At 33.1% G+C, this 25,720-nt stretch overlaps 1 protein-coding gene across 1 annotated transcript; it reads right to left on the bottom strand.

The window, feature by feature from the left end:
* Positions 1 to 11,823: 11,823 nt before the first annotated feature.
* Positions 11,824 to 25,384, bottom strand: LOC147079995 (uncharacterized). The gene is made up of 8 exons (XM_085946169.1): positions 25,323 to 25,384; positions 19,112 to 19,396; positions 18,883 to 19,024; positions 18,674 to 18,739; positions 17,857 to 18,034; positions 14,631 to 14,819; positions 12,935 to 13,420; positions 11,824 to 12,573 (listed from the first exon to the last, which is right to left on the bottom strand). Exons 2-8 carry the CDS (start codon positions 19,386 to 19,388, stop codon positions 11,824 to 11,826), a joined length of 2,088 nt encoding a protein of 695 aa, XP_085802295.1. The 5' UTR covers positions 19,389 to 19,396; positions 25,323 to 25,384.
* Between the last annotated feature and the right edge of the window lie 336 nt (positions 25,385 to 25,720).

A 25,720-nucleotide genomic window follows, 5' to 3' on the forward strand; every position in this document is an offset into this window, starting at 1 on the left:
TTCTGGATAGCTTCTTGGGCAAACAAAAAATCAAAACGAGAAGCAAAAGATGACCGATGAGAATTTTTTACCATTTACTCGATCTGAAGTCGGTAAATGCTTGGCTTTTATATGAGAGGATTTCGATCGAGAAGGGTAAACAAGAAAAAACACTTCTTAGTTTATATAAATTTCGCATCAAAGTTGCAAAATGTCTCTGCGCATCAACTTCTAACTCAGCTTTTAAAAGAGGTCGGCCAAATGGAAATTCTTTGACTCCTGAACCAGTGCGAAAAAAGTCAAAGTCATCCATAGGCCCCACCCGAAGATATATGACGAGATAACAAGTTCCACTGGCCGATGCACATATATAAGAAACTTCGATGTTAAGGATTAGGATGTAGTGGGTATTCCAGGACAATGTGTGAAAAGTGCAAAGTTGCACTATGTATTACTAAAGATAAAAACTGTTTTAAAAATTATCATATTTTTTTAAAAAATATTTTTCAATTTACACCTTATTGCATGCAGATGCCATTTGGCATCATATTGTTTATTTGAATAAAAAAATACAAAAACTTAATATTTATTTTTTTTAATATTTTTCCCTCGACTTTTACCATAATTCACAACACATATATTTTTTTCATCAAAAAAGAAAATGTCATGCATTGTAGGGTTAACCCGTTGCACCATGGGGACAGTTTTCTAATAATAAACTGAATTTGTACTACTTTTTAAGACATTTAAACGCAAAAAATGTACAAAAAAAAAATCTAAAATATTATATTTTTTACTTTTTTAAATTCAATCCTTTGCACTCTACGTAACTCCCGGACAGCGCCGGGTGATATAGCTAGTTATACATAAATAAGTATTACAAAAATGTTTGATTTATTCTTCAAAGAATATAACCACATGAATGAACCCAAAATTGTGGCTCTATCGCCATATATCTATTCAAAATGGATTTTCAATTAAACCTACGGTGAGTCTTAAAGATGTTTATATTTCTTTTGAAGAAAAAGAAATTCAAAGACACCTTTTGGAAGACCACATACAGGAAGCAGCTGCAATTAAATAAGATCGATAAAACTCTTGCAAAAGAAAAATTTACCAGTATAAAAGTAATAATAGTTGACTTGGAGAAATGTTTACCTACTTCATATAGTTTCCATCTGAGAAAATTGTAGACCACTAACCTCTCTATAACAGAACATCAAAAAAGATGCTGGACGGTATGCAGATAGTTTTGACTCCATGGGATTGGGTTCAGTTTGTAGGGACATGTAAAAGAAACAAGCCTTTTATAGTTATTAACATGGAGTTAAATGATATAAACAATTATTGCACTTTGTAAGCATCATCTACAGCTCCTTTTGTGGCTCGAAAAAAGAATATTGATGGCTCACCTTTTTTTTTATTTATTTCTTAAGATGACGCTGGTTATCTACGTTATAAGGCGAAGTTCTCCGATGAAGATTTCCAAACTGTGGGCCTCCGACCTCCTCGCTTGCCGTAAAACACCGCAAACTTTTTAAAAGCTGACAAATTTTCCCCCATAGATACCAAGTCGCAATGGCCGGCCGGTCCAACTGAGGGTCGAACCGACTTGAGAAGCTCTTCCATTTCAACCGACATATGGGAACACTCCCAAAGGATGTGATCGGCATCCTACAATTCGGCACATAAGCAAGTCAGAGATTCTATTAGGCCAAGCTGACAGAGCTTCGAGGCAAAACTGTGTCCGGTTAAGATCTGCAAACTATGAAACAATGGATATCTCGAGAATTTCAAGAATTTTATGATAGAATTCCACATAATTCCTCATCAGCTGATATCCCAGAGAATGACCAGTAATTATTCTCAATGCGTTGATTTTTTTCTAGAGCAATAATAAATTTCAAATAATGTTGTACTTATGTAAATTAAAAAAATATATAATTACTTTTCAAATTTAGACTTATTGATATATTTTGTGTATTTATAATAAAATAATTATTGATTATATGATGCACAAAAAATAAAAATAATTTATACCTATGTGGACTTCCGTGTATTATCTATAGGTGAAGTATTGCTTAGTGGTACTTCCGCATTATGTGTTAGAACATAAAACACGGAAGTCCATTAATCTATTAATTGAGGCGTCTAATTACAAAAAGCGACAGGTCCACAATTCGAAATTTGTGGGAAACAATGTTTTTATGTTTCAAGCTTCAATTATTTGTTTTAACGGGAGATTACTTTTTGTATTCTATGGCGAAATTAGAACCAAATGGCAATTTGTTTCAGCCGATAAACTCTTAAAATTATTCTAAATGACTTGGTCTTTCTATCCATAATATGGTCAATAATAAATTTAATTATGAATGATACAGCTTACAGACTATAGTTATTAAAAAAGTTATAGAGTTTCAAACATTTAACCTACACGAAAATCACTCCCGAACAAAAGTCCAAACGTGACTTCCGTGGTTTATCCTCTAATGTATTGATATATATATATATAATAACCATGTTCGATCCTAAGAGGATCATATTATTATGTAAATAAATTATAAAACAACGCCCACCTATACTATTTATTTAATTTAACATATTTAATTATAATGACCGATCCAATCGTTGTCGGTTTATCGATGCTCAAAGGGTCTGTGCGCGGCTACCTCGCGCAGCGATTTTCGCAAAGAAAATGCCCGGGGCAGCCTCGCATGGCTGCTCGCTCAGTCAGTACGTGGCTATTTGAAAATGAGTTTTGTAATTATGAAATAAGCATTTTATATCACAGCGTTTGATATTCTGCTTTCACAAAGAGTTTTAAAAACCTACATCATTGTTTATTTATTTATATATGGTGCATGCAACTATTATAGTTATATTTAAAATATGGCCATACAACGCTTACTGGGCACCTACACACAAGGCATAGGTAAGAATATCCCAACTCTCCATGACTCCAATTCTGTTTGATTTTTACATTTTGTATATATATCAATTGTTTCATGATATGCGTAAACTTTATATATAAAGAATTTTTCTCGGGTATACAAGAAGGCGATGCGAAGAGTGATAATGTGAAGTATGAGATTATAATATGTAAGTATTTTAATTTTGTTGAGACGAATAAAATAAATAAAACATAAAATTTATGAGGATTTCACATTCACAAAGCTGTGGATAGACAGGGACGATAATGAATGTAGGGGAGAGTGGGTTATATTTTTTTTACCATAACGGCCAATGGGTCACAGTGAATCATTTCGTTTTGGGTCACAGTGGATTGCTGATCCAGTGTAACCCATGAAGCTAATCTGTTCTTTGTTCGTAGTTAAAAATGCCTCGCAATCGAGTAAGGAAAACTACTGTCCGACAAGAAGATCTAGGCAATAACCGGAAGTTGCTAGTGCGTTTAAAAGTGGGAGGAGCTTGTTAGTTCACAGTTTTAACACGTGGACAACTCGTGGCTAACTGGAAGGCGCTTCAATCGGAGTGCGGTTAAAAATGGGAGGAACTTGTTAGTTCACAGTTTTAACACGTAGCCAAGAAGATCCTGTTGGACAGTAGTATCGGACTTCACACTGAATAACAGATGAGAAACCAAGCCAAATGTGCCCGATATTGCCACGGTTGCAATGCACGACATTAAGATGATTTTACCAAAATCTAAGTTTTCTGGCAACACAAAGAGAAAACAATCTATGTATCAAACTATCAATTCGACATTAATTTTTCCAGCATTTTAAATTATAAAACTGTTTTGAATATGTAATAAAAGACTATGTATCTAAGAGTACAAATAAATGAGTAATAATATGGAAATTGTTGTCTTTTACTGTATTTTTTTTATAGATCCAGTATGTCCCAGTCGATTCACTGTCACCCATGTATTGATCCAAAGTGACCCATTCCCGGGTCACAGTGGATCATTCCCATTTTTTTTAAAGTGGTTATAACTTGTAAGTTTAGGTAATACTCGCCAATAAAAGCCCTTTTCTTTGAAGATTAGATACTCATATTATGATTTAATTTCAGAGATTAATTATTTGGCCATAAAATTTGGAATTGCAAGACTTGAGAAAAAAAGTGATCCACTGTGACCCACACTCCCCTACTACAATTTCACTGAAACAATAGTCGGGTGCTGTAACAGTATGGGTATAAATATTCAACAATAGAATGCATCAAAATATTTATTGTGGGTAAAATTATTGTATTATATAATATCGGCAAATATTAACATGTTCCGGTACGAATGCCCAATATCATTTATGGCAGTGTAACCCTTGGCGGGTCTTGACCTCCTTTAAAAACTTCCTCCATCCTGGACGATCGAGCACTGACAATCTCAAGTTGCTTTGACAGAGCATTCTTAAATCTCCTGGTGCACAGTCCAGCCATCTCAATTTCGGCCATGAATGTCTTCTTTTGCCCTCGGGGTTCATACATAACCCGCCATGCTGGTATATCCTCCGGCATTATATGAACTAGTATAATATGTCATATCTTTTCTTATATATATATACATTTTTTTTTCTTATGTCAGAATCCGGTTGGCTTGAAGAACTGGCTAGCCAGGTTTAAATTCGCATGAGGCATCCGCAGAATGTGGCCTGGTACTCAAAGCTCAGTATACAGTTACTCTGAGCCTTCGTAAAGTGCCTAAGTCTAAGACGTTCACAACATGACACAGAAATGTACAAATGGACGTGAAATCAGTACATATTTTTTGCGGTGTTTTTGCGATCGATATTACAAAAACTTAAAGAATCCATCGTTGGCAATAGATATCGATATAAACTTCAAATCAAAAGTCAGCATGGAATATGACGTCTGCGAGCTTGATGTAACCATGGAAAAAAACGTTTGCGAATCTTCGTCATTTTTTGAACATACCATTTCTACGAATCCCGTGTTGCGAACGTATTCCAAATAGAGTAAATCAGGAGCGTCCATGGTACAGAAACCAGTGTTGTATGAAGAGGATTTAGATATTATGATGACTGATGACAACGGCGATTTTTCACCATTGATCGTTGAGCGATCCAACGAAGTCATTCAGAAATACACACCTTCCGGAAGACGCATTGTTGACATTGCCTATTTTATCGAACAGGTGAAAGAAATCTCATTGGATTCATTAACCGTCATAATTGACGATACCTACGAATCTAAAAGCGCTTCTTGTATTATTTAAATGCTGTCACAAAATTGCATTTGAATGGGTACCTAATTACTCGACCTACTTACTACCTATCAAAACTTACACACATTCAGTAAGTAACTTCGAAAGCAAAGCAGAACAAAAAACGAAAACAAAACGCGACCTTGCCACATGTGACATTTAGTCGAGGATGCGATTGGCAGCGTTGTTATGACGCATGAATACTCAGCGCGTAGATACACGTAAACAATCCAACAAGAATCTATATAATGCCAATTCTCTCCACCAATGGCGCCATTTCCTGGGGATCTAAATCGCTGCCCTATTTCCAGGTTGTTCTATATCCCATTTCTACGCAAAATGACTTTTTAACGCCATTTTGTTCTATTTCCAAAACTCTTTTTAACCCAATGATACTCAACCTTTTTTTTCTTCGGGCCAAATACATATATTTGTAAAGTAACTCGGGCCGCATCACTACTGGTGTGACGAAAAAAATCATGGAACCCCCCCCCCTTTTTTACAAAACATTTTTGAGATTTTAAAAATTATGCGTGTTTTTTAAATTAATCGTGTGCAATAGCAACACTCTAATACCAGATCTGATGTGGACCATAATCACAATCCTCTTTGGGTGTCACTATCTGTGCGGCGTCAAAGTCGAAACAAATCTCAAGATATACGAAATTCCTGATAATAAACGTGTTTCGGGCCGCACACAAAAGCTTAAAGGGCCGCATGCCGTAGGTTGAGTATCGCTGATTTAACCAGAAAGTTAAGTCAGTATACCAAAATTATGAATGGATTTGTCGATATCTGAAATTCTTTTTTATTCTATCTCCGATTTAAACGATATTTTCAATTCCAGACTGTTCTTATTCCACTGTTTAAAAAATGTTCATTCAATGTTGTTCTATTGTGTGATATTGTTATTTCTGACCAATGGCATCGAGCGTTCTGTCCCACGTGACTGAAATGACGTAACATCTGCGTGTGAATATTGGTCGAGTATCAACATTGTTATTGCATTTTTTTTTAGCCTAGTCGAGTGACGTTTGCTATTAAAATGATTAGCTAATAATAGCTCAGTCATTAATGACTTCAATAAGCGTTTCTCGATACACCAAAAAGAAAAGAATGCCACACGTGATGAAAAAAGCAAGGATAAAAATGATATTTTCATCCATGATCCACATCTGGCAGTAATAGTCTTTGATATGCAACGAGTATTATCATGCCCAGTCAGAAATATCAGTTTTCTTTTATAAACGAAAATTTTCTGTTTTTAACATGACTGCCATGGATATAAAAACAAAGGAAACGTATTGTAATGTTTGGCATGAAGGTTTTTCAGGAAATGACATTGCCAGTGCCATAATTCTTATGATGGCTGATGTGGCAAAACAAAGACCAGAAATTAACATAATTATATTGTGGTCTGATGCGTGTGTGCCCCAGAATAGGAATAGCCATATGACTTCTGCAATTTTAGAATTCCTTCATTCTACTGGCAACAATATAACAAGAATTGAACAGAAATTTCAAGAACCCGGCCATAATTCAGTGCAAGAAGAAGATGCAGTGCACAGTGTGATAGATCGTGATATGAAAAAAACTGAATTACACAGACCCTTGGCTATATTACGAGCGCTTATCAACGTGAAGTCAAATAAAAAATATAACATTAAGCAGCTACTAAAAGATGATTTCAAAGATTTCAAAGCTGTTTCCAAGTACCGTAATTTTAATGGGATTCCTTACAGTAAACTGAAACACATTATTTATGAACAATGTAACCCAGATATTATAGATACAAGTTAAGCTTTCAGCAAAACAGCCAGATATTCGATTCAAACATAGTAATACCCGATAATACTCGTAGATCCAATAATGCACCACGAGTTATTACTCTGGCTTTACCGGTAACAGCAGTTCAAAAAATTGACAAAAAAAGTGGATGATATTCGCTCTTGTTTTAAGTATTTTAAAAATATTGACAAACCATTTTGGGAAGCTCTTTTCAAACAACATGGGGTGTGATATTAAATTATGATTAATTTGAACTTTCCTATTTTTTCATGTTTATGATCCAAATTTTGTTGTAAGCGTACAGTGTCTTGTTTTTGAGTGTATCGTCTTGAAGCTAGGTGGTACACCTAATTATAATTTTGTATTTTTTTATATAAATGAATAAATCATAATTAAAAAAACCCTTTTCTGCGTTATTATTACTTCCTACCAAAATATTGATTCAAAATATCCCACCTATATACTGCAGATAGAACAATTTAGAGTCAAAAAATATATTACACTTTGTGCCATCTCCACCAAGGCAATTTGTAAACTGGGTTTTTTAGATTCAAACATGGTATTAATTGGATTGGATCTAATATGTTTCTATTTACAATAAGTTATTCTTTTATATGCAGAACACAGTTTTTAATATATATAGTATATTGGTGGTGCATTTATTTCAAAGTGAACTTTCAAATTTCTCTCCTGAAAATTTTACTCAAAGTGAGATAGAACAACCTGAAATAGGGCAGCGAAATGTTAAATACAATTGGCTCAACTTTTAATATTAAAACGTAATTAATAATAACGTAAAGTATATCAAAAATATGTTCAAAGATCATCGATCTTGCTTGATACATTTATTCAAAAATAACCGAATAATATCCATTTTTATTTTTCGTAAAAATCGATGTTTTTTAGTTTGAAAAAAAAATATTAAAACAATAATTAATTGACAAATGAGTCTCAGGAGTTCCAAGAAAACTTATTAACAATATTATATTGTTAATTTTGAGTCAAGAAACTACTTGAACAATTCAATAGCTCTGGCAGTATTGTCCTAATATTTAGCCTTTTTTCTAGTTTGTCGCTTTGTCTTTGAAATAAAAAAAAATATATTTTATTTTTCCCATTGTATTTAGATAGGTATTGATCGATTAAAATATGTTTAAAGCTTTAAATTGATAATGAATTTCTACGCCTCTCCCCCTTAAGTACGAATTGTGCATTGGGTTCTTAGTAATATGTATGACAGGTTTTCCAGTGTACAATTATTGGAAAGAACTTTGAATTTGAATTAAAGAAAATTGAATCCCTTGCCAGATTGTCACACATAATATAATAGCTGGTACTGATTGATTAAATCAAACAAGTTGTTTATTAGAGTTTTTATTTATTACAAATCTTTGATTAACAATTTAAATTCAGAAAAACATAAACATAAACAATTTAAACAAATGAATAATTTGTACTAAAAAAATAATACGTATTATGTACTGATGCAGATATTTTACAATGACTACCTACTTAGCTACTTTTACGAATCACAGGTAAGTTTCAAATATCACAATCAAAATTTAATCATAAACAATATTTACAAAGGAATATTATAAACTATTTAAACTCAGTTCATAACCAAAACGAAAAATGTACTCTTCCAGGATTATTGACTCACAAAAAAAAAAAAAAAAGAGGCCATAAATCATGGAATGAAAAAGAAATGGCTAAAACTTATTTTTTACTGGTCATAACTACAGTATGTAAGAAAGAAGTCTTTGTGAATCGGATCATGTTAGAGTAAGCTATACATTAAATCATAAATTTTGTAAAAATGCAATGAATTTAGAATGAAAAGAATATAAAAAATAAGTGTTTAACATGGAATTGAGCGGCTTTCATTTCAATTATTGCAGACATTGTAATCTGTCAAAATATTGCTGAATAAAAGAGATGTTTATATAGCTGATCGTAGAATGCAAAATTTATTAAATACTCATTTTAATATCATGACTTAGCATTCACATGAATGAGAATTGTATATTACAAAACCAAATAATGTGACTCAGTACAAACTTTATAAAATAAAGTTACACTTACAAAAATAAAGTCCAAAACCGTATAACAATGAAAATCTGTATAATAATTCAAAAATAGATTTTTTTTAATACATATAATATGTGCAAATGACACATTTGCAGCTGCTACGGATCACAAAAATACTGTTAATTCTCAGTTCATCTTAGATATCCTAGATAGATTAGATTTCAGTTCATCTTAGATAAAACTACATAACATGACTCTGTGCAAATATAATACACTAAAGATGCACTTAAAAAATTAAGTTAACAATCGTATAACAATGAAAATCTCTGTAAGTTTGGATATGTATAATAATACAAAATAGATTTTTTTTCAATAGGTATGTATCCAAATTAATTATCGTAAATTCTCAGTTCCATCTTAGATAATTATTTATGCCTACACTATTCTAATTCTGTCATGGAGTCGATCCTCAATATTACCTACTACACACAAAAATCTTTTTTAGTGGGAAAATGATAGGTAAATCAATTTTGCACATATCAGGTGACTAAAGAATACTTTACTTTATAATAAATAGACCAGCATTAAATATAAATAATTACATTAATATCACTGGAAATTCCACGTTTTGATTGGTACCCAAAACAGTTTTAATAATTACAAATTTATTTTAATCAAACTAACAAACCACATAACATAGGTAAATCAATTTTGCCCATCTCAGGTGACTATGGAATACTTTACTTTATAATAAATAGAGTAGCATTAAATAAAGAATAGTTATGTTAATATCACTGGAAATCAACCTTTTGATTGGTACCCAAAAAAGTTTTAATAATTACATATATATATATATATATATATCAAACTAATAAACCACATAACCACCATGTGGACTAAGAGTCCTGCAAAGGCAAATTCTATAATAGATTCTATAATTAATTTTACAGAGATACGGATCACAAAAAATACTGTAAGCTCTCAGTTCCATTTTAGATAATTATTTATTCCTGCACTATTCTAATTCTATCATGGAGTCGATTCTCAATATTACCTACTACACACAAAAACCTTTGTTCAGTGGGAAAATGATAGGTAAATTGTCAATTTTGCACATCTCAGGTGACTACAGAATACTTTACTTTATAATAAATAGACTAGCATTAAATATAAATAGTTATGTTATTATCACTGGAAATTAAACTTTTTGATTGGTACCCAAAAATGGTTTAGTAATTACAAATATATTTTTATCAAACTAATAAACCACAAAACCACCATGTGGACTAAGAGTCCTGTAAAGGCAAATTCTATAATAGATTTTATAATTAATTTTACAGAGCTACGGATCACAAAAAATACTGTAAGTTCTCAGTTCCATCTTAGATACATATTTATTCCTGCACTATTCTAATTCTGTCATGGAGTCGATTCTCGATATTACCTACTACACACAAAAACCTTCTTTAGTGGGAAAATGATAGGTAAATCAATTTTGCACACTTCAGGTGACTAGAGAATACTTTACTTTATAATACATAGACTAAGTAGCATTAAATATAAATAGTTACGTTGATATCACTGGAAATTCAACTTTTTATTGGTTTTAAGAATTACAAATTTATTTTTATCAAACTAACAAACCACATAACCACCGTGTGGACTAATCCTGCAAAGGCTATATATATTGCTATAATAGATTCTATAACTAATTTTACAGTCGATCCCTGAAAGAATGCCATTAAATTGAACAATAATCACTTAGCAAGATTCGAATCTACATTCATTGTTAATCATTTCTAGGAATGGCAGCTTCTTTAGTGAACATTTGAAGTAATACATATAATTTAATAATAAGATTAATCGACCAGCTATCACCAACTAACTCTTACAAGAATGTCAGCATATCGCCTCACAAAATACTCGAGCAACATAACCTAACAATAAATGGTAGGAAAATATCATGCATGTTTGATTCATATTTAGATAAAATTATAACTGACTCCTACGAAATATAAGAAATACTAAGCTACAGACCTTTTAATAAAAAAAAATAGTCCAACGAATAAGCACTCTTGCAATAAAATTTGAAAAGAACTAATTATATTATAAAACTATTGCTGATGGTTATTGATGATTATAAATATATAAATACAGTGCATAAAATGGCATGACTTCTTTTAAAATAAACTGATATTGCCATAGTTCATAATACAGAGAGATGAAAATTACATAATTTAAATTATAATGAGGTCATTTTAATAATCAGAATGTGGACTGACTCAACTTATCTCACATAATATGATCAGTATATGGAACTTCACGTCACTTTTTCTCAAAGACAGTATTAATTATTTATGGAATGTTTATATTGTACTGTTAAGTCAGATGACAGTACAGGTTACAGTTAAGTGCAGGTGGAATATCTTTGAAGATTGATTCATTGTAAATATGACGCTTGAATAATAATTTACAAAGTCTGCAAAAAAATCGTTGATACTTTACTAAAAAAAAACCCAAAAGAATAATTTGATTCATTATTTCAATAATTGAAAAATATAAATCATTATCATCACGGCCAGTTGAAGCACGATGACTAAATAACTTGAAATTAATTTCACTTGGAAATATGTAGGAATTCTTAGTAAATAAAGTATGTAAAAAATAAACTGAAAAAAAATACTTGACAGATGAGATAAGATATTATACATACTTGGAAAAACACTTATTATGTAGGTATCTATCAAATAAACATAAAAATATAAAAAGGAAATTTTCAAACAGATAATCGATTCCAAATAAACAAAAGCTGGGTCAGTCAGGTTTATAACAGAAGCAACAGTTTAATATTTCTTTTCATGAGGTGATTTTTGAACCACCTTTGCAGAGCTGCTTTGTGTTGAGTGCTGAAATCCCGATGTTCCAGGTCGTACACCAACATCACTATCTGTAATATTCAGAGTTTCAATTCCCCTACATAAATTCTGAATAATTTCTTCATAATTTGGCGAATTGTCTTGATGTGATTGTGCCACACCAACATTACTATCTGTGATATTAAGCGTTTCAATTCCCCTACATAAATTCAAAAGAATTTCGTCATAATTAGGTGGATTGCCCTGATGTGATTTTGCCTTTCTAACAATTGGCACTGGAATTCTAGATTTTCTATTCAATTTGACAATTTTCGGTGCTTTAGTAAGACTCAGGGCTGACGCTGTTGTTGCATCCTTTGACGCCTTTCCAACAATTGGCACTGGAATTCTAGATTTTTTATTCAATTTGACAATTTGCGGTGCTTTAGTACGACTCAGGGCTGACGCGGTTGTTGCATCCTTTGACAGACTCTTTATTGTGGTCGTCAATGAATTATTTGATTTAGTATTCTTTACCTGTGCTGTAAACACGGTTTTTTTATATATGAAAGATTCTTTTCGGTAAATAACTGTTGTCTTCGGAGCATGTTTAGTTTTAGTCTGGTCCTGAGACCTACGTTTTTTCTTCAAACGGTCATCTTTTTTCTTTGCGTTGCAGATATCCACGGCATTAACGATAATATCAGTTTCTTCTCGTACTGTCATGGTCTTTTTTCTCTGCAAACAAGGAAAAATAATATAGTTAACACAGTACATAGCCATTGTAAATATTCTAAATGAAAAAGAAAACTTCTTGTTTTTGTAAGTTACAAAATTGGAACAACAATTCGGTGTCGATATTGGCCGCCTCACGAAGAGGTCCATAACAGATATTTTTTACGAGAAATGGATGTCAGTAATTTATATCAACCTAGCAGGTCCATTCTCTGGGTACACATTAAATACACAATTAAAAAAGACATGTTTTATTTCAAGCGCCCACGACGGCCGAGCGGTAATATGTCAGCCTATAATGTGTTATGGGTCCTGGGTTCGAATTCTAGGTCTGGTGAAAAAAAGGAAAATAATATAAACTTACATTGCGCACAAGCCTAAAGTCCGTATATGCCCGTACTGCAGAAAGTAAATCGGCGATATGCTGTTTCACTGATGGTTTCAGTATCTTTGCTTCCACCACCCATTGTGGCCGCTGCTTGTTCAGGAGTACACTCTTGATTAAGACTTTTTCGCATATCACTGATAATTCGCTATTTAGATTAATCCACATTTTATGCATCCGGTCATCGGTTAGATCATCCAATTTATCGTATGCTCTGATTGCATCTTTTACACTGGCTCGTTCTGCTGCCAGCAAAAGACAATTGATAACAATAGGCGACAGATGCTTAACTGTGTCCTCCTTTAATTTTAAAAATGCATTCGAGCAGACGACAGCATTTAAATTAGATGCAATGTATTTAATAAATTGTTTGACAACTGCAAACGTCGCCACCATTTCACTGACGTTTTTATTATTCAGTATCGTTGCGAACATCGCTAAGTTTTCCATGATGTTGTCTTTGTTCTGAAATGAAAATACATTAGTTTAAATTAAATTATTGAAAATTATTATAAAACACAAATTCTACTCTGGATGGAGCATTATATAGACAATACGAGAACTACCATAACCTATTGACTGAAACTACTGACACAATAATACACAAAATAAAAATATAATACCTCTTTCGCTAGCGAACAAAATCTCATTCAAGAAAGTGCCAAAGTGCATATTATTGTGTATAAGTAATAATTTTCCCGTAAACAGATTCAACTGAAGTTACCATAATTGTGGCTATAATAATTTCGATAGAGTCGCAGCGGTCAGTAAAGCGTCAATTACATTGAGCTTCTTTACGAGCTGTTTGTTGGCGACACTGGGCGACTTTACAGGCAGATTATAAATTCGCCAACAAACAGCTCGTAAAGTAGCTCAATGTAATTGAAGCTTAAATAATATTTTAGCATGTAGCATTTTAGCGTTTTTGACGAGATCACCGCGCGCGCACAGCTGATGCATACTAATATGTTGGAATTATTATCCAGTATTCAGATGTAGTCATCGTCGAGATGTTGGCCAAGTGGTAGGTACTGTGTAATATGATGTATTGTATGACAAAGTAACAGCTCTGTATTTTTTTTTAATAATTGTATGTAATATTATATAATATACATAACAAAGATTAGTTGAATGAAATTGATTATCGAATTAATATAATGTCACTGCCACTGCTAGGTAGATACTAAATAAATGAGTTATTTTTTTTAAATAACTTTTGTATAAATGTCATATTTCAAAACTTCAATACGAAAGATTATTAAAATTAAAAGCTAAATGATATGATTTTATATCACCAACAAGCCACATTTGACTTACATTAATACATCTAAACAAGCATACTTGGTATTTTATATAACATATAGATAGATATTACTATAATCGCGTGGCAGCAGAATTCCGCACGTGCCATAGGTTTGCCACCGCTGCATCAGTGCAAACACGCCATAGTAGGTTACTTGTGATAATTGTGAATAAGATTTTTTTCAACACAAAATTATTTAAAAACCATTATTATTGGAAAAAAAGAAATGTAATCATTTACAAATTAATTAGTTTAGAGGTTAAAACCATAGAGATAGGTACATTGTGTAACTACTCCAGTACAATTATATTATCAAGGTAATATAAGAAAAAATCAAATTCCATTATTCTGATATACATTCTTTTAACTTACCAGTTCTGGATGGTAATCTTCGAAAACCATCTCAACTACATTATCTGGTAATTCGAATTGCGCAATGCCGCTTTTGAATATTTCAATATATTTTTTAATCCATTTCAAAACTGTGCTGAACATATCATTTTCTGTAGAATGCGTTAATCTTAAGCACTCTAACCCTGAGACTTTGCAGGTCGAACAAGGCTGAAAAGAAAAACATGACAAATGTCTAGTATCATATCACAAAGAAAAGCTGACACATGAATAAAATTCATAATATTTTTGTTGCTCTGTTGTAAAATTTTACAATACTTAGGTGATTGTTATATCATCGAGCTATAAAAATCATCTAAGCTTCTGTTGGTAATGTGAAGCGGGTGTTGTGGCACAACTATAAATGTGAAATAGTGCAGATCGCAGACTGCAGTGTAACTCTGCATTTCCAAAATTTTAACAATCTGGTGAAAAACAATTGATAATTGGTATTGTGTAGTTGTTGGACAGAGTGATCCTAATAATTAATACAAATGTGAAATTAGTTTTCACAACATTCAACACGGATATGTGACGAGTTGTTATATATTAAAATATTTAAAAAATTTAACACTGCGAATAATAATATATGGTACACAGCCACGATGCTACCATTCTATAATATGAAAAGTTGAAAAGCGTTTACTTGACGACAGTGTTGCACTTTTATAAATCGCTTACAGGTACACGCTCAGCAAATATCGTAATAAATAAGTACATAAAACAGACAGACACAAACGTAATGTGTGACAAATACCTGAATTTTAAACAAAAAGTGAACATCTACATCTCGCAAGCGAAACAATAATAAAGACAGATAAGTACCTATCCCACTATATTCGTCCCGGCAAATTGGCAAAAAAGAAACAGCATAATGCATAATTGCACAAAATAATTTCACCCACCAACATGCGCGTGGATAAACAATTATTATATTATCACACTTGTTTTACATTAATTCCACATCCTAAAAACTGCATTCGCATTCGCATATTCATCATGTAAACATGTATATCGATTCTGTTTATAAACAACGGGCTATATATATATACACGACATCTAGAAAAAGTTAAGAAACTAATGGAAAACCACTCATTTGCTAAATAAATAATTGGATAGAGATCAACAAGTTGATCGTTCCAACAATTACTACTCGTAAGTCATTTGAATAGATCATGATAATTTGTTGAAAAAAGTGATTAGGTTGTCAGATTTAAAAATCTTAACGGCCCACGTGCGCCACGTAGGTCAAATTGGAGATTTTATGGTATTTTCATTCCATAAATTCATGGACATTCCCTAAACGTTGTAGATAATCTATTTATATAATTTTGAAGCCTTATTACCCTGTATATTTATTTTAAACATTCGATGACTGCGTAAAGTATTTTTATTACATAAAATAGTATTCTTTTAAAACTTTCAATATAGTGTTTTAGAATATAGTCATATTTCAGTACATCCATATGCAGTGGTGTTAAGATTTTTTGGATTTAATAATTGAAACACATTTATAAAACCATTACTAAAATTGTTGTTGCCATTATGTAGTAAAATATTTACGATACAAAATTATATTTATAATCTCTATGATCTCAAATTTGACAAGAATTAGGCATTTTGTTATTCAAAAAATGGGCACAATTAACACATTTGAAGACAATTTTAAAGACACTGATTATAAGCCATGTCTTTGACCATTCAAACGTGATAAAACATCCTACGAATAACGATTGTTTTATAGTACCTACTGTTACCAGACGAAGAAGGACCCCGGCGCGACAGTTTCAAATTCCGAATCAACAATTTAACAACAAAAATACCCAACTCCCCTGGCGAATGTTTAGAATCTCTGACAAAGCTAAGTAAACAATAGCACCCTCGATGGGCGAAAAAATTGTACCTGCCGGCGAGATCGTCGCCCGGTCGAAGTGACAGAAAAGATCACCGTTAGGTTTTGACTTGACCGAAAGCCTTCCCTTTGCACCCCTTCCCGCTGTCTCATCACCCATATGTTCGTTGCAGATAAGGGAGGACAGTACTTATTCTACCGCCAAAGTGGAAGCTGATATCCAGGGCTGCACCTTTGGTGCGGCCCGGATTCTTTACGATGTAAATTGTAAAGTCGCGCTCGTTTCATTACTATAAATCAGTGAATTCCTTTTGTGTAATCGGCTCAATAATAATCCCTATAATCACCTCAAAACCACGCGTCGCGTCCACGATAAAATGCTTTCGCGCCGATTCGGCTAATGTGTTCAAACACGTGTTCCCATGTAATGACTGCGCGATAGCAAAATCTAAGACTCTTGTGTAAGTGTAATTAATGATGTAATCCAACCGATGTCTGAAAAGTTAATGTAATTAAATGTCCCTGCGCAGGGAAATTGTTAAATCAAAAAGATGTGTTTTATATAATTAAACCCCGTGATGTCACACACACCCTCAATCAAAAATAATACTGAAGAAGATTTTACCACCGACATACATGTGAGTTCCTTCCTATCATTCTTCTGGGTATTACTACTTATTGACCTAAGAAAAAGGTACTATTTTTTTTGAAATACGCTATTTCTATTGGCATTTCCCAGTGGTTAAGCTACAACATACGGCCGTAGCCATAAATTGAGAAACGATAACTGAAGTAGGGAGTAAGATCATGTTACCGCGCGTGTTTGAACATGTACCAAACCAAAAGAAATAAAAACGGTGTGTGTACATACGTACGCGCGTTAGAAGTTATACTTCTTTGGCGTAACAAAACAAAAACAATACTTGTGATAACCTCGATTCTTCGAATAGCTCTTCATTATCTTGTTAAATTACACACTCAAGAAAAAGGACCTCTTATTGGAACGCCGTTGGTATATTTCTATACACTTTAACTTATATTACTAAATTCTAATCGAGAGGTTTAAAAGAATACTATTTTATGTAATAAAAATACTTTACGCGGTCATCAAATGTTTAAGATGAATATAAAAGATAATAAGGCTTCAAAATTATATAACAAGATTATCAACGACGTTTAAGGAATGTCCATGCTTATGCTCTGAAAATAACATAAAATCTCAATTTAGACCTACGTGGGGCATGTGAGCCCTTAAGCAAAATATATTGTTTCGCAGAAGGAACACTCAGCTATTATATAAGTACCAAATCAAATATTTTGTGCTCGCAACAAATATGCTAGTATGAAGACACTTACCTCGTGGAAATTATGGCAATATCTACTGGCCAGGGCATCATCCAAAGAAGCGGATATCCCATCGGAGAGAAGCTTTGCTGCCAGGTCAGCCAAATCCTCCAGGTTAACACATTTTGGCACTTTGATGGTTCCCGCATACAGGTGGCATATAGCAAAATGGACGGTCCTAAACATGTATCTGAAAAGAAAACCGAAGAACGCGATTAAAAAAACAATATTTTATAGAAATTACTACCCCTAGGGCAGTGATGGTGTATCAACAAATATATTCATAATAATTGGTGGCGAATATTAGGGGGAAAAATATAAATTAGGAACATTATGTACATGCTTATTATGTCATCACATTGATACTGAAGACACGACATTGAGCCTAACTCAGTGACGTATTAGATATATCTACCGCAAGAGAATCTCAATCAGGCCTGCCTGTTCTTGAAACCAAACAAATCCCGGCATCTTGTAAGGCCGTTAAATACCATTCACATGAAGTATACGATAGAACTACGTGATGCTGGCATAACATGGTAAAATGCAATAGGACTGGATAGCGACAGGGATTATTGGAGGTGCTGTGTGGTATTCATATGCTGAAGCTAAGGAATGGACATGAACTAAGAAAAAGTTATTTACATCAACAATCCAAAGTAGAACATGACGGCCTCCCGAAGGAATATTAATACATTTGGCTTAGAGTAACACTACAAATTTAACCGTTATTTTAAAATTATTAAAAATGCAAAGCATTAAAGAAACAATAAAAAATGAATGTAAATATGAATATGAAAACAATTTTAAATTAAAAAAGAGATCATACCCGTCTAGAAAAATGACGTCTTCATATTTGCTCTCACCGCTGAAGAGTCTTGCGAAATACTGGCATCTGAAAAAGAATTGTTTAATAATTATTCAAGTATGTATTATCAAAACCAAAAAAATCTTAGAAACACATGCACATTAAAAAGTTGTGAATAAACAATTTTCTAAAGTAAACTCATTTCATAATTTATTTTAAGTCATTCATACCTTGAAATGAGAACATTTTTATGGGCTTTGATTTCCATCTCCTCATCTGTAAGTATAATAAGATCCCAGCGTATCTCTTTTAGGAAGATTGTCAGTAAGTCCATGGCGAAGGAACTCTCCGGTGTATAATTTGTAAAAGGGACTGAAAATTGTATTCAACAATTTATTAATGGAAGTTTGACATGTATTAATTTGAATCAGATTCATATTAGTTTGAAAATATTCTTACCTATCGGTTGTGTCTTAGGTACTTCGTCATCATCGATTTCAAAGATAACAGGTGTGCTCTTGGTGAGCTTAGTGGCCAATGTTGGGAAGATTCTTAGAATACTGGATAAGTTGTATATTACCACCGATGTATCCAAAATTATATTATTTGGTGGTTTCAGAACTTTATCATCAAATACTATGAAATATGATTCATCATTTTTTTTTTTATCTTTTCTATCTAAAGTTTGAAAAGATAGTTTTGGTTTCTCTAATTCTTCCTTATTTTCACTCGACATTATAAATTCTGAAACAAAAAAATTTTAAACATTCATTGAAATTATTTTGTCAAGACTGGTACGCGCATGCAAAGCCAATAGGTACGCATCGATTATCTGTCAAATATGGATCTAGTGGCGTTTTGATGTATGCGTGCGCTCCATACAACCGCGTCACTTGTGCGTGCTTGTGTGAGTGCAATCTCGGCCGGCTATGATGTATCATGCGCGGGCTCTCATTTAAAAGCATTGCCAATGGGTCCCGGCCGGTTCGAATCGGTGTAAACTTTTGTGTCTGAACACAAATTTTCAACTCGGCCGTTCGCTCGATCGTCCATGCGCGGGGTTGCATTGCAATACGATGGTTACAACTCCTCGATTGTTGCTGTCAAAAGTTGCTTGTTTACGAGCTCCTTTATGTCACGTTAAAACAGAATTATTTAGACAAATAAACGAATAAATATACGACTTATCTAGGCATCTTTGTGATGAAATACATTTTCAACGCGGTGCGAAGTCAGTTCATAATATGCTCGCACAATGATATCAGAGATTATGTTTACGATTAATCAATGATATCATGTTTTCCAATTAAACACACAAATTCACGACAAAGTCGCTTGTATCTAATGAAAAATGACGATATTTTAAATGGAATGAAAGCACTTTACTTCACTAACGAAACTTTTAAAAATTGGCAAACAACCTCAAACCGAATGATTTGAATATACATAACTTAATGAAAATCTACAAACATAAACAGATAAATCAGCCAACTGTAATACGTTTAGTCTCGCAGCACGTAGATACAAGCGAAGAGTTGTGACAAGACGATAATTTGACAGTTAAAAAAATTGAATTGAAAAACTAAGGTTAAATTCGTTGAAGTATATCTTTACTGATTTTCGGTAATTTTCAGACACTAGAGTCGATTAATGTCACGTTAAAACACAATTATTTAGACAAATAAACGAATAAATATGCGATTAACTAATAATTTACGGCTTACGAATTAATACCGGTCAGTTGACGTCAATCTAGAACGAGCATCGCATGCTACTAAAAATGCCAAAATTGCCAGATGGAGTTAAATAAAAATATACAGAAAGAAAAACCTCTTTACTACGACAATCATTTTGCCGTCCACGAAGTTAATTTTTTTTAGAATATCTAATGTCAACGCTACATTGGCAAGCCCAAAGTCCGAGGACAATTATTCATCGTCCGATTTGTCTATGCTCTTCTACTGATCAACGAACGAATAAAAACGTCGAGCTGTCAAAAGTGAAAAGTTGCGATTATCGTAATGTCTTCCGATAATCCTATAATTGTGTATTATTTATATGTAGACTTGCATAAAATATTATAGCAGTGAAAACAACACAAGTTTTAGGTTTTCTTTTGTGAATTTCATAAATACAAATAAAAACACTATTGATAAATCTCTCATTTTCTAATATACAAATTTAAAAATTAATCAATGAAAATGGTGAAAACAATTAAAGATTTTTTTCGGTCCGAATGGTCGCGTATTAATGTCAAATCGAATTTGCATAGTGATCGACGGACGAAGTCTGGCAACTCGGAGAGTAATGCCGGCGCTCCATTGGCGCGCAAGTCAGACGATTTACAGTCTTTGGACTTTTTTTGACGTGAAGCACCCCAGATCTGCGGACTTTTTAATCCGCAGACCAGGCTAATTTGATTTTAAACATGTTTGATAGGTACTTATTACACTCTACGAGTTCTCAGACTTCGTCCATCGATCAATGTGCAAATTCGATTTGACATTAATACGCGATCATTCGGACCGAAAAAAAATATAATTGTTTTTATCATTTTCATTGATTAAATTGTTAATTTACACATAAGAAAACGAGAGATTTAACAATTATTTTTTTATTTGTATTTATGAAATCCATAAAATAAAACGTAAAACATATGTTGTTTTCACTGCTATATTATTTTATGCAAGTCAACATATAAATAACACAACATAATAGAATAATCGGAAGACATTACGATAATCGCAACATTTAATTTTTGACAGTTTGACTTTTTTATTCGTTCGCTGATCAGAAGCAGAGCATAGACAAATCGGACGATTTCTTGTCCTCGGAATTTTGGCTCGCCAATGGAGCGCTGGCTTAAAATATCAAACATGTTTAAAATCCAACAAGCCTGGTCTGCGGATTAAAAAGTCCGTATATCTGGGGTGCTCCACGTGAAAAAAAATTCCGAAGACTGTAAATCGTCTGACTTGCGTGCCAATGGAGCGCCGGCATTACTCTCCGAATTGCCAAACTTCGTCCGTCGATCACTATACAAAATCGATTTGACATTGGCCTACCGCGCATGGACGAATACATAATCGGCCTGTAGCATTTGGACAATCGTTGGTTAGCTCGCGCGTGATCCAATTTATTACCGGCCGTATGTTTGAGCGCGCATGGCGTGATATACATCGGAGGCAATGCGCGCGCACTAAAGATACGCGTCCGCACCGAAAAATTGCACACGCGATATGACAAGAAACGTCAACGTGGAGTTTGAAGAGTTTATATATATATAGGTTTTGTATAGATTATCAAACTGTTTTAAAGCGTGGGTGTATATATTATTAATTTATAAAGAAAGAAACTGAAAAAATGGGACTGGTACGCGCATGCAAAGCCAATAGGTAGGTACACATCGATGATCTGTCAAATGTGGATCTAGTAGCGGTTCGTTGTATGCGTGCGCTCCTTACGTTCTTATTTATTTTTAAAGACATGGTGATTTATTTATAACTGGTGTTCGCATTGGTCTAAAATATTCATTTAATAAGTTGAGCGAATGGCTAATTAATAACCGTTTATAGAAAACCTCTTCATAGGATGGCCAAGATCTACACCAAACTGTAAAGCTGTTGATAATGATAATGAAGTTGGTAATTTCTCTGTTTAAAATAAAATTAATAAAATATTTTTTTACTCTTACGTTGTGTATTGACTGACTTTATTTGTTGAAGTGTACATAATATTAAGTCGTATTGTTGATAACTTGACAATACAATTTAAAAAATCTGAAAGAAGTTATATATGCCAATAGGTTACATGTTTAGGAAATGCGAAAACGTGATTGTTTAGTGTATATCGATTTATAATGTAGTTACACGGCAGTGGCGCGCCCAGGGGGGGGGCGAGAGGGGGGGAGGCAAGGGGCCCGGGCACCCCCCAAACATAAAAATGATCAGAATGATTTTAAACATTGAAATTGAAAGCCAATAAACTACTTATACCTTGGGCTTAGAAAAATAAAAACACAGCAAAAAATGATTTGTAATTCCCAGCACGCTTTTTAGAAAAAATCTTAGATTTTAATTTCTAACACAAAAATTTCGAAACACTAATGTCGGGTTTTTTTAGAAACCCAATCCCTAATGGAAATGTCAAAAAATTCTCGGTGTCTACCCGAATACCGGAGTGGTGTAGGTCATGGCCTGGGGAAGGCTGACAGGGCTCTAGCCTCTAGCCCGGCGTGTGGGGTTGACCAGATAAGTGAGATAAAAACAAATCATAAATTAGCTTTAAAAGTAAAAAAAATATCGCCTGCGGGGCTTATATTTCATGCCCATGAAAATTTTTAATTATACAATTGTGCAATATATTTTCTGATTCGACAGCTCTATTATTAAAGTAGATGTATTAAAAATCGCTAATAATTCACTGTATAAGTAGGTACCCTTAATTTGAACTAAAACACAATTTGAAAAACGTTAGTGTAGTGTTTCACACTGCCTTTAATCTTAGCGGTAGGTAGGGTGCCCGCCAAATATCCTAGCCTGAAGGCCCGTTTTAGGATGTGGGGACCATGGTGTAGTTACACCGAGTGCAATATACAAAAGACGGATAAACGATAAATTATGCTGTGAAGAAGAAACAGAGCCTATGGGACTAATTTACATTCTGTTCCTTGCCCCCCCCCAATATTAAATCCTGGGTGCGCCACTGTTACACGGTGTGCCGTCACTTCATTTGCTGCCAAAATAGATTCCAGATAAATGATAAGAGCATAATACCATATTATGTATGATGCTCTTATTATTTGTACATAAATGTATTACGTAAAAAAATAATAAACAGTTATTTGTTAATAAATGTCTTAAGTGTCTATATTTTGGAGAGCCGATTTAGTATGACATTAGTCTTTATGTCCCTTAATGTCACGTTAAAACACTATTATACGATAAATCTAGGCAGCTTTGTGATGAAATACATTTTCAATGCGGTGCGATGTCACTTCATAAATGCTCGCACAATGATATCAGAAATTATGTTTACGATTAATCAATGATATCATGTTTTCCAATTAAGCACACAAATTCACGACAAGGTCGCTTGTATCTAATGAAAAATGACGATATTTTAAATGGAATGAAAGCACTTTACTTCACTAAGGAAACTTTTAAAAATTGGCAAACAACCTCAAACCGAATGATTTGAATATACATAACTCAATGAAAATCTACAAACAAAAACAGATAAATCAGCCAACGGTAATATGTTTAGTCTCACAGCACGTAGATACAAGCGAAGAGTTTTGACAAGACGAAAATCTGACAGTTAAAAAAATTGAATTGAAAAACTAAGGTTAAATTTGTTGAAGTATATCTTTACTGATTTTCGGCAATTTTCAGACACTAGAGTCGACTAATGTCACGTTAAAACACAATTATTTAGACAAATAAACGAATAAATATGCGATTAACTAATAATGTACGGCTTACGAATTAATACCGGTCACTTTACGTCAATCTAGAACGATCATCGCCTGCTACTAAAAATGCCAAAATTGCCAGATGGAGTAAAATAAAAATATACAGAAAGAAAAACCCCTTTACTACGACAATCATTTTGCCGTCTACGAAGCTAATTTGTTTTCGAATATCTAATGTCAACGCTATATTGGCGAGCCCAAAGTCCGAGGACAATACATCGTCCGATTTGTCTATGCTCTGCTACTGATCAACGAACAAATAAAATGTCGAGCTGTCAAAAGTGAAAAGTTGCGATTATCGTAATGTCTTCCGATAGTCCTATAATTGTGTATTATTTATATCTAGACTTGCATAAAATAATATAGCAGTGCAAACAACACACGTTTTAGGTGTTTTCTTTTATGAATTTCATAAATACAAATAAAAACACTATTGAGAAATCTCTCATTTTCTAATATATAAATAAAAAATAATCAATGAAAATGGTTAAAACAATTACAGATTTTTTTCGGTCCGAATGGTCGCGTATTAATGTTAAATCGAATTTGCATAGTGATCGACGGACGAAGTCTGGCACCTCGGAGAGTAATGCCGGCGCTCCATTGGCACGCAAGTCAGACGATTCACAGTCTTTGGACTTTTTTTGACGTGGAGCACCCCAGATCTGCGGACTTTTTAATCCGCAGATCATTGGTCTAAAATATTCATTTAATAAGTTGAGCGAAGTGCTAATTAATAATTGTTTATAGAAAACCTCTTCATAGGTTGGCCAAGATCTACACCAAACAGTAAAGCTGATGATAATGATAATGAAGTTGGTAATTTCTCTGTTTAAAATAAAATAAATAAAATATTTTTTTACTCTTACGTTGTGTATTGACTGACTTTATTTGTTGAAGTGTACATAATATTAAGTTGTATTGTTGATAACTTGACAATACAATGTAAAAAATCTGAAAGAAGTTATATATGCCAATAGGTTACATGTTTAGAAAATGCGAAAACGTGATTGTTTAATATATATCGATTTATAATGTAGTTACACGGTGTAACGTCACATCATTTGTTGCCAATATAGTTTCCAGATCAAATGATAAGAGCATAATACCATATTATGTATGACGCTTTTATCATTTGTACATAAATGTATTACGTAAAAAAAATAATAAACAGTTATTTATTAATAAATGTCTTACGTGTCTATATTTTGGAGAGCCGAATTAGTATGACATATGTCTTTATGTCCCTTTATGTCACGTTAAAACACTATTATACGATTAATCTAGGCAGCTTTGTGATGAAATACATTTTCAATTGATCAACGAACAAATAAAATGTCGAGCTGTCAAAAGTGAAAAGTTGCGATTATCGTAATGTCTTCCGATAGTCCTATAATTGTGTATTATTTATATGTAGACTTGCATAAAATAATATAGCAGTGCAAACAACACACGTTTTAGGTGTTTTCTTTTATGAATTTCATAAATACAAATAAAAACACTATTGATAAATCTCTCATTTTCTAATATATAAATAAAAAATAATCAATGAAAATGGTTAAAACAATTACAGATTTTTTTCGGTCCGAATGGTC

The sequence above is a fragment of the Rhyacophila brunnea genome, unplaced genomic scaffold, assembly GCF_057557595.1.
Source record: "Rhyacophila brunnea isolate RB1 unplaced genomic scaffold, BYU_Rbru_1.0 scaffold_1, whole genome shotgun sequence".
Classification (NCBI taxonomy): domain Eukaryota; kingdom Metazoa; phylum Arthropoda; class Insecta; order Trichoptera; family Rhyacophilidae; genus Rhyacophila; species Rhyacophila brunnea.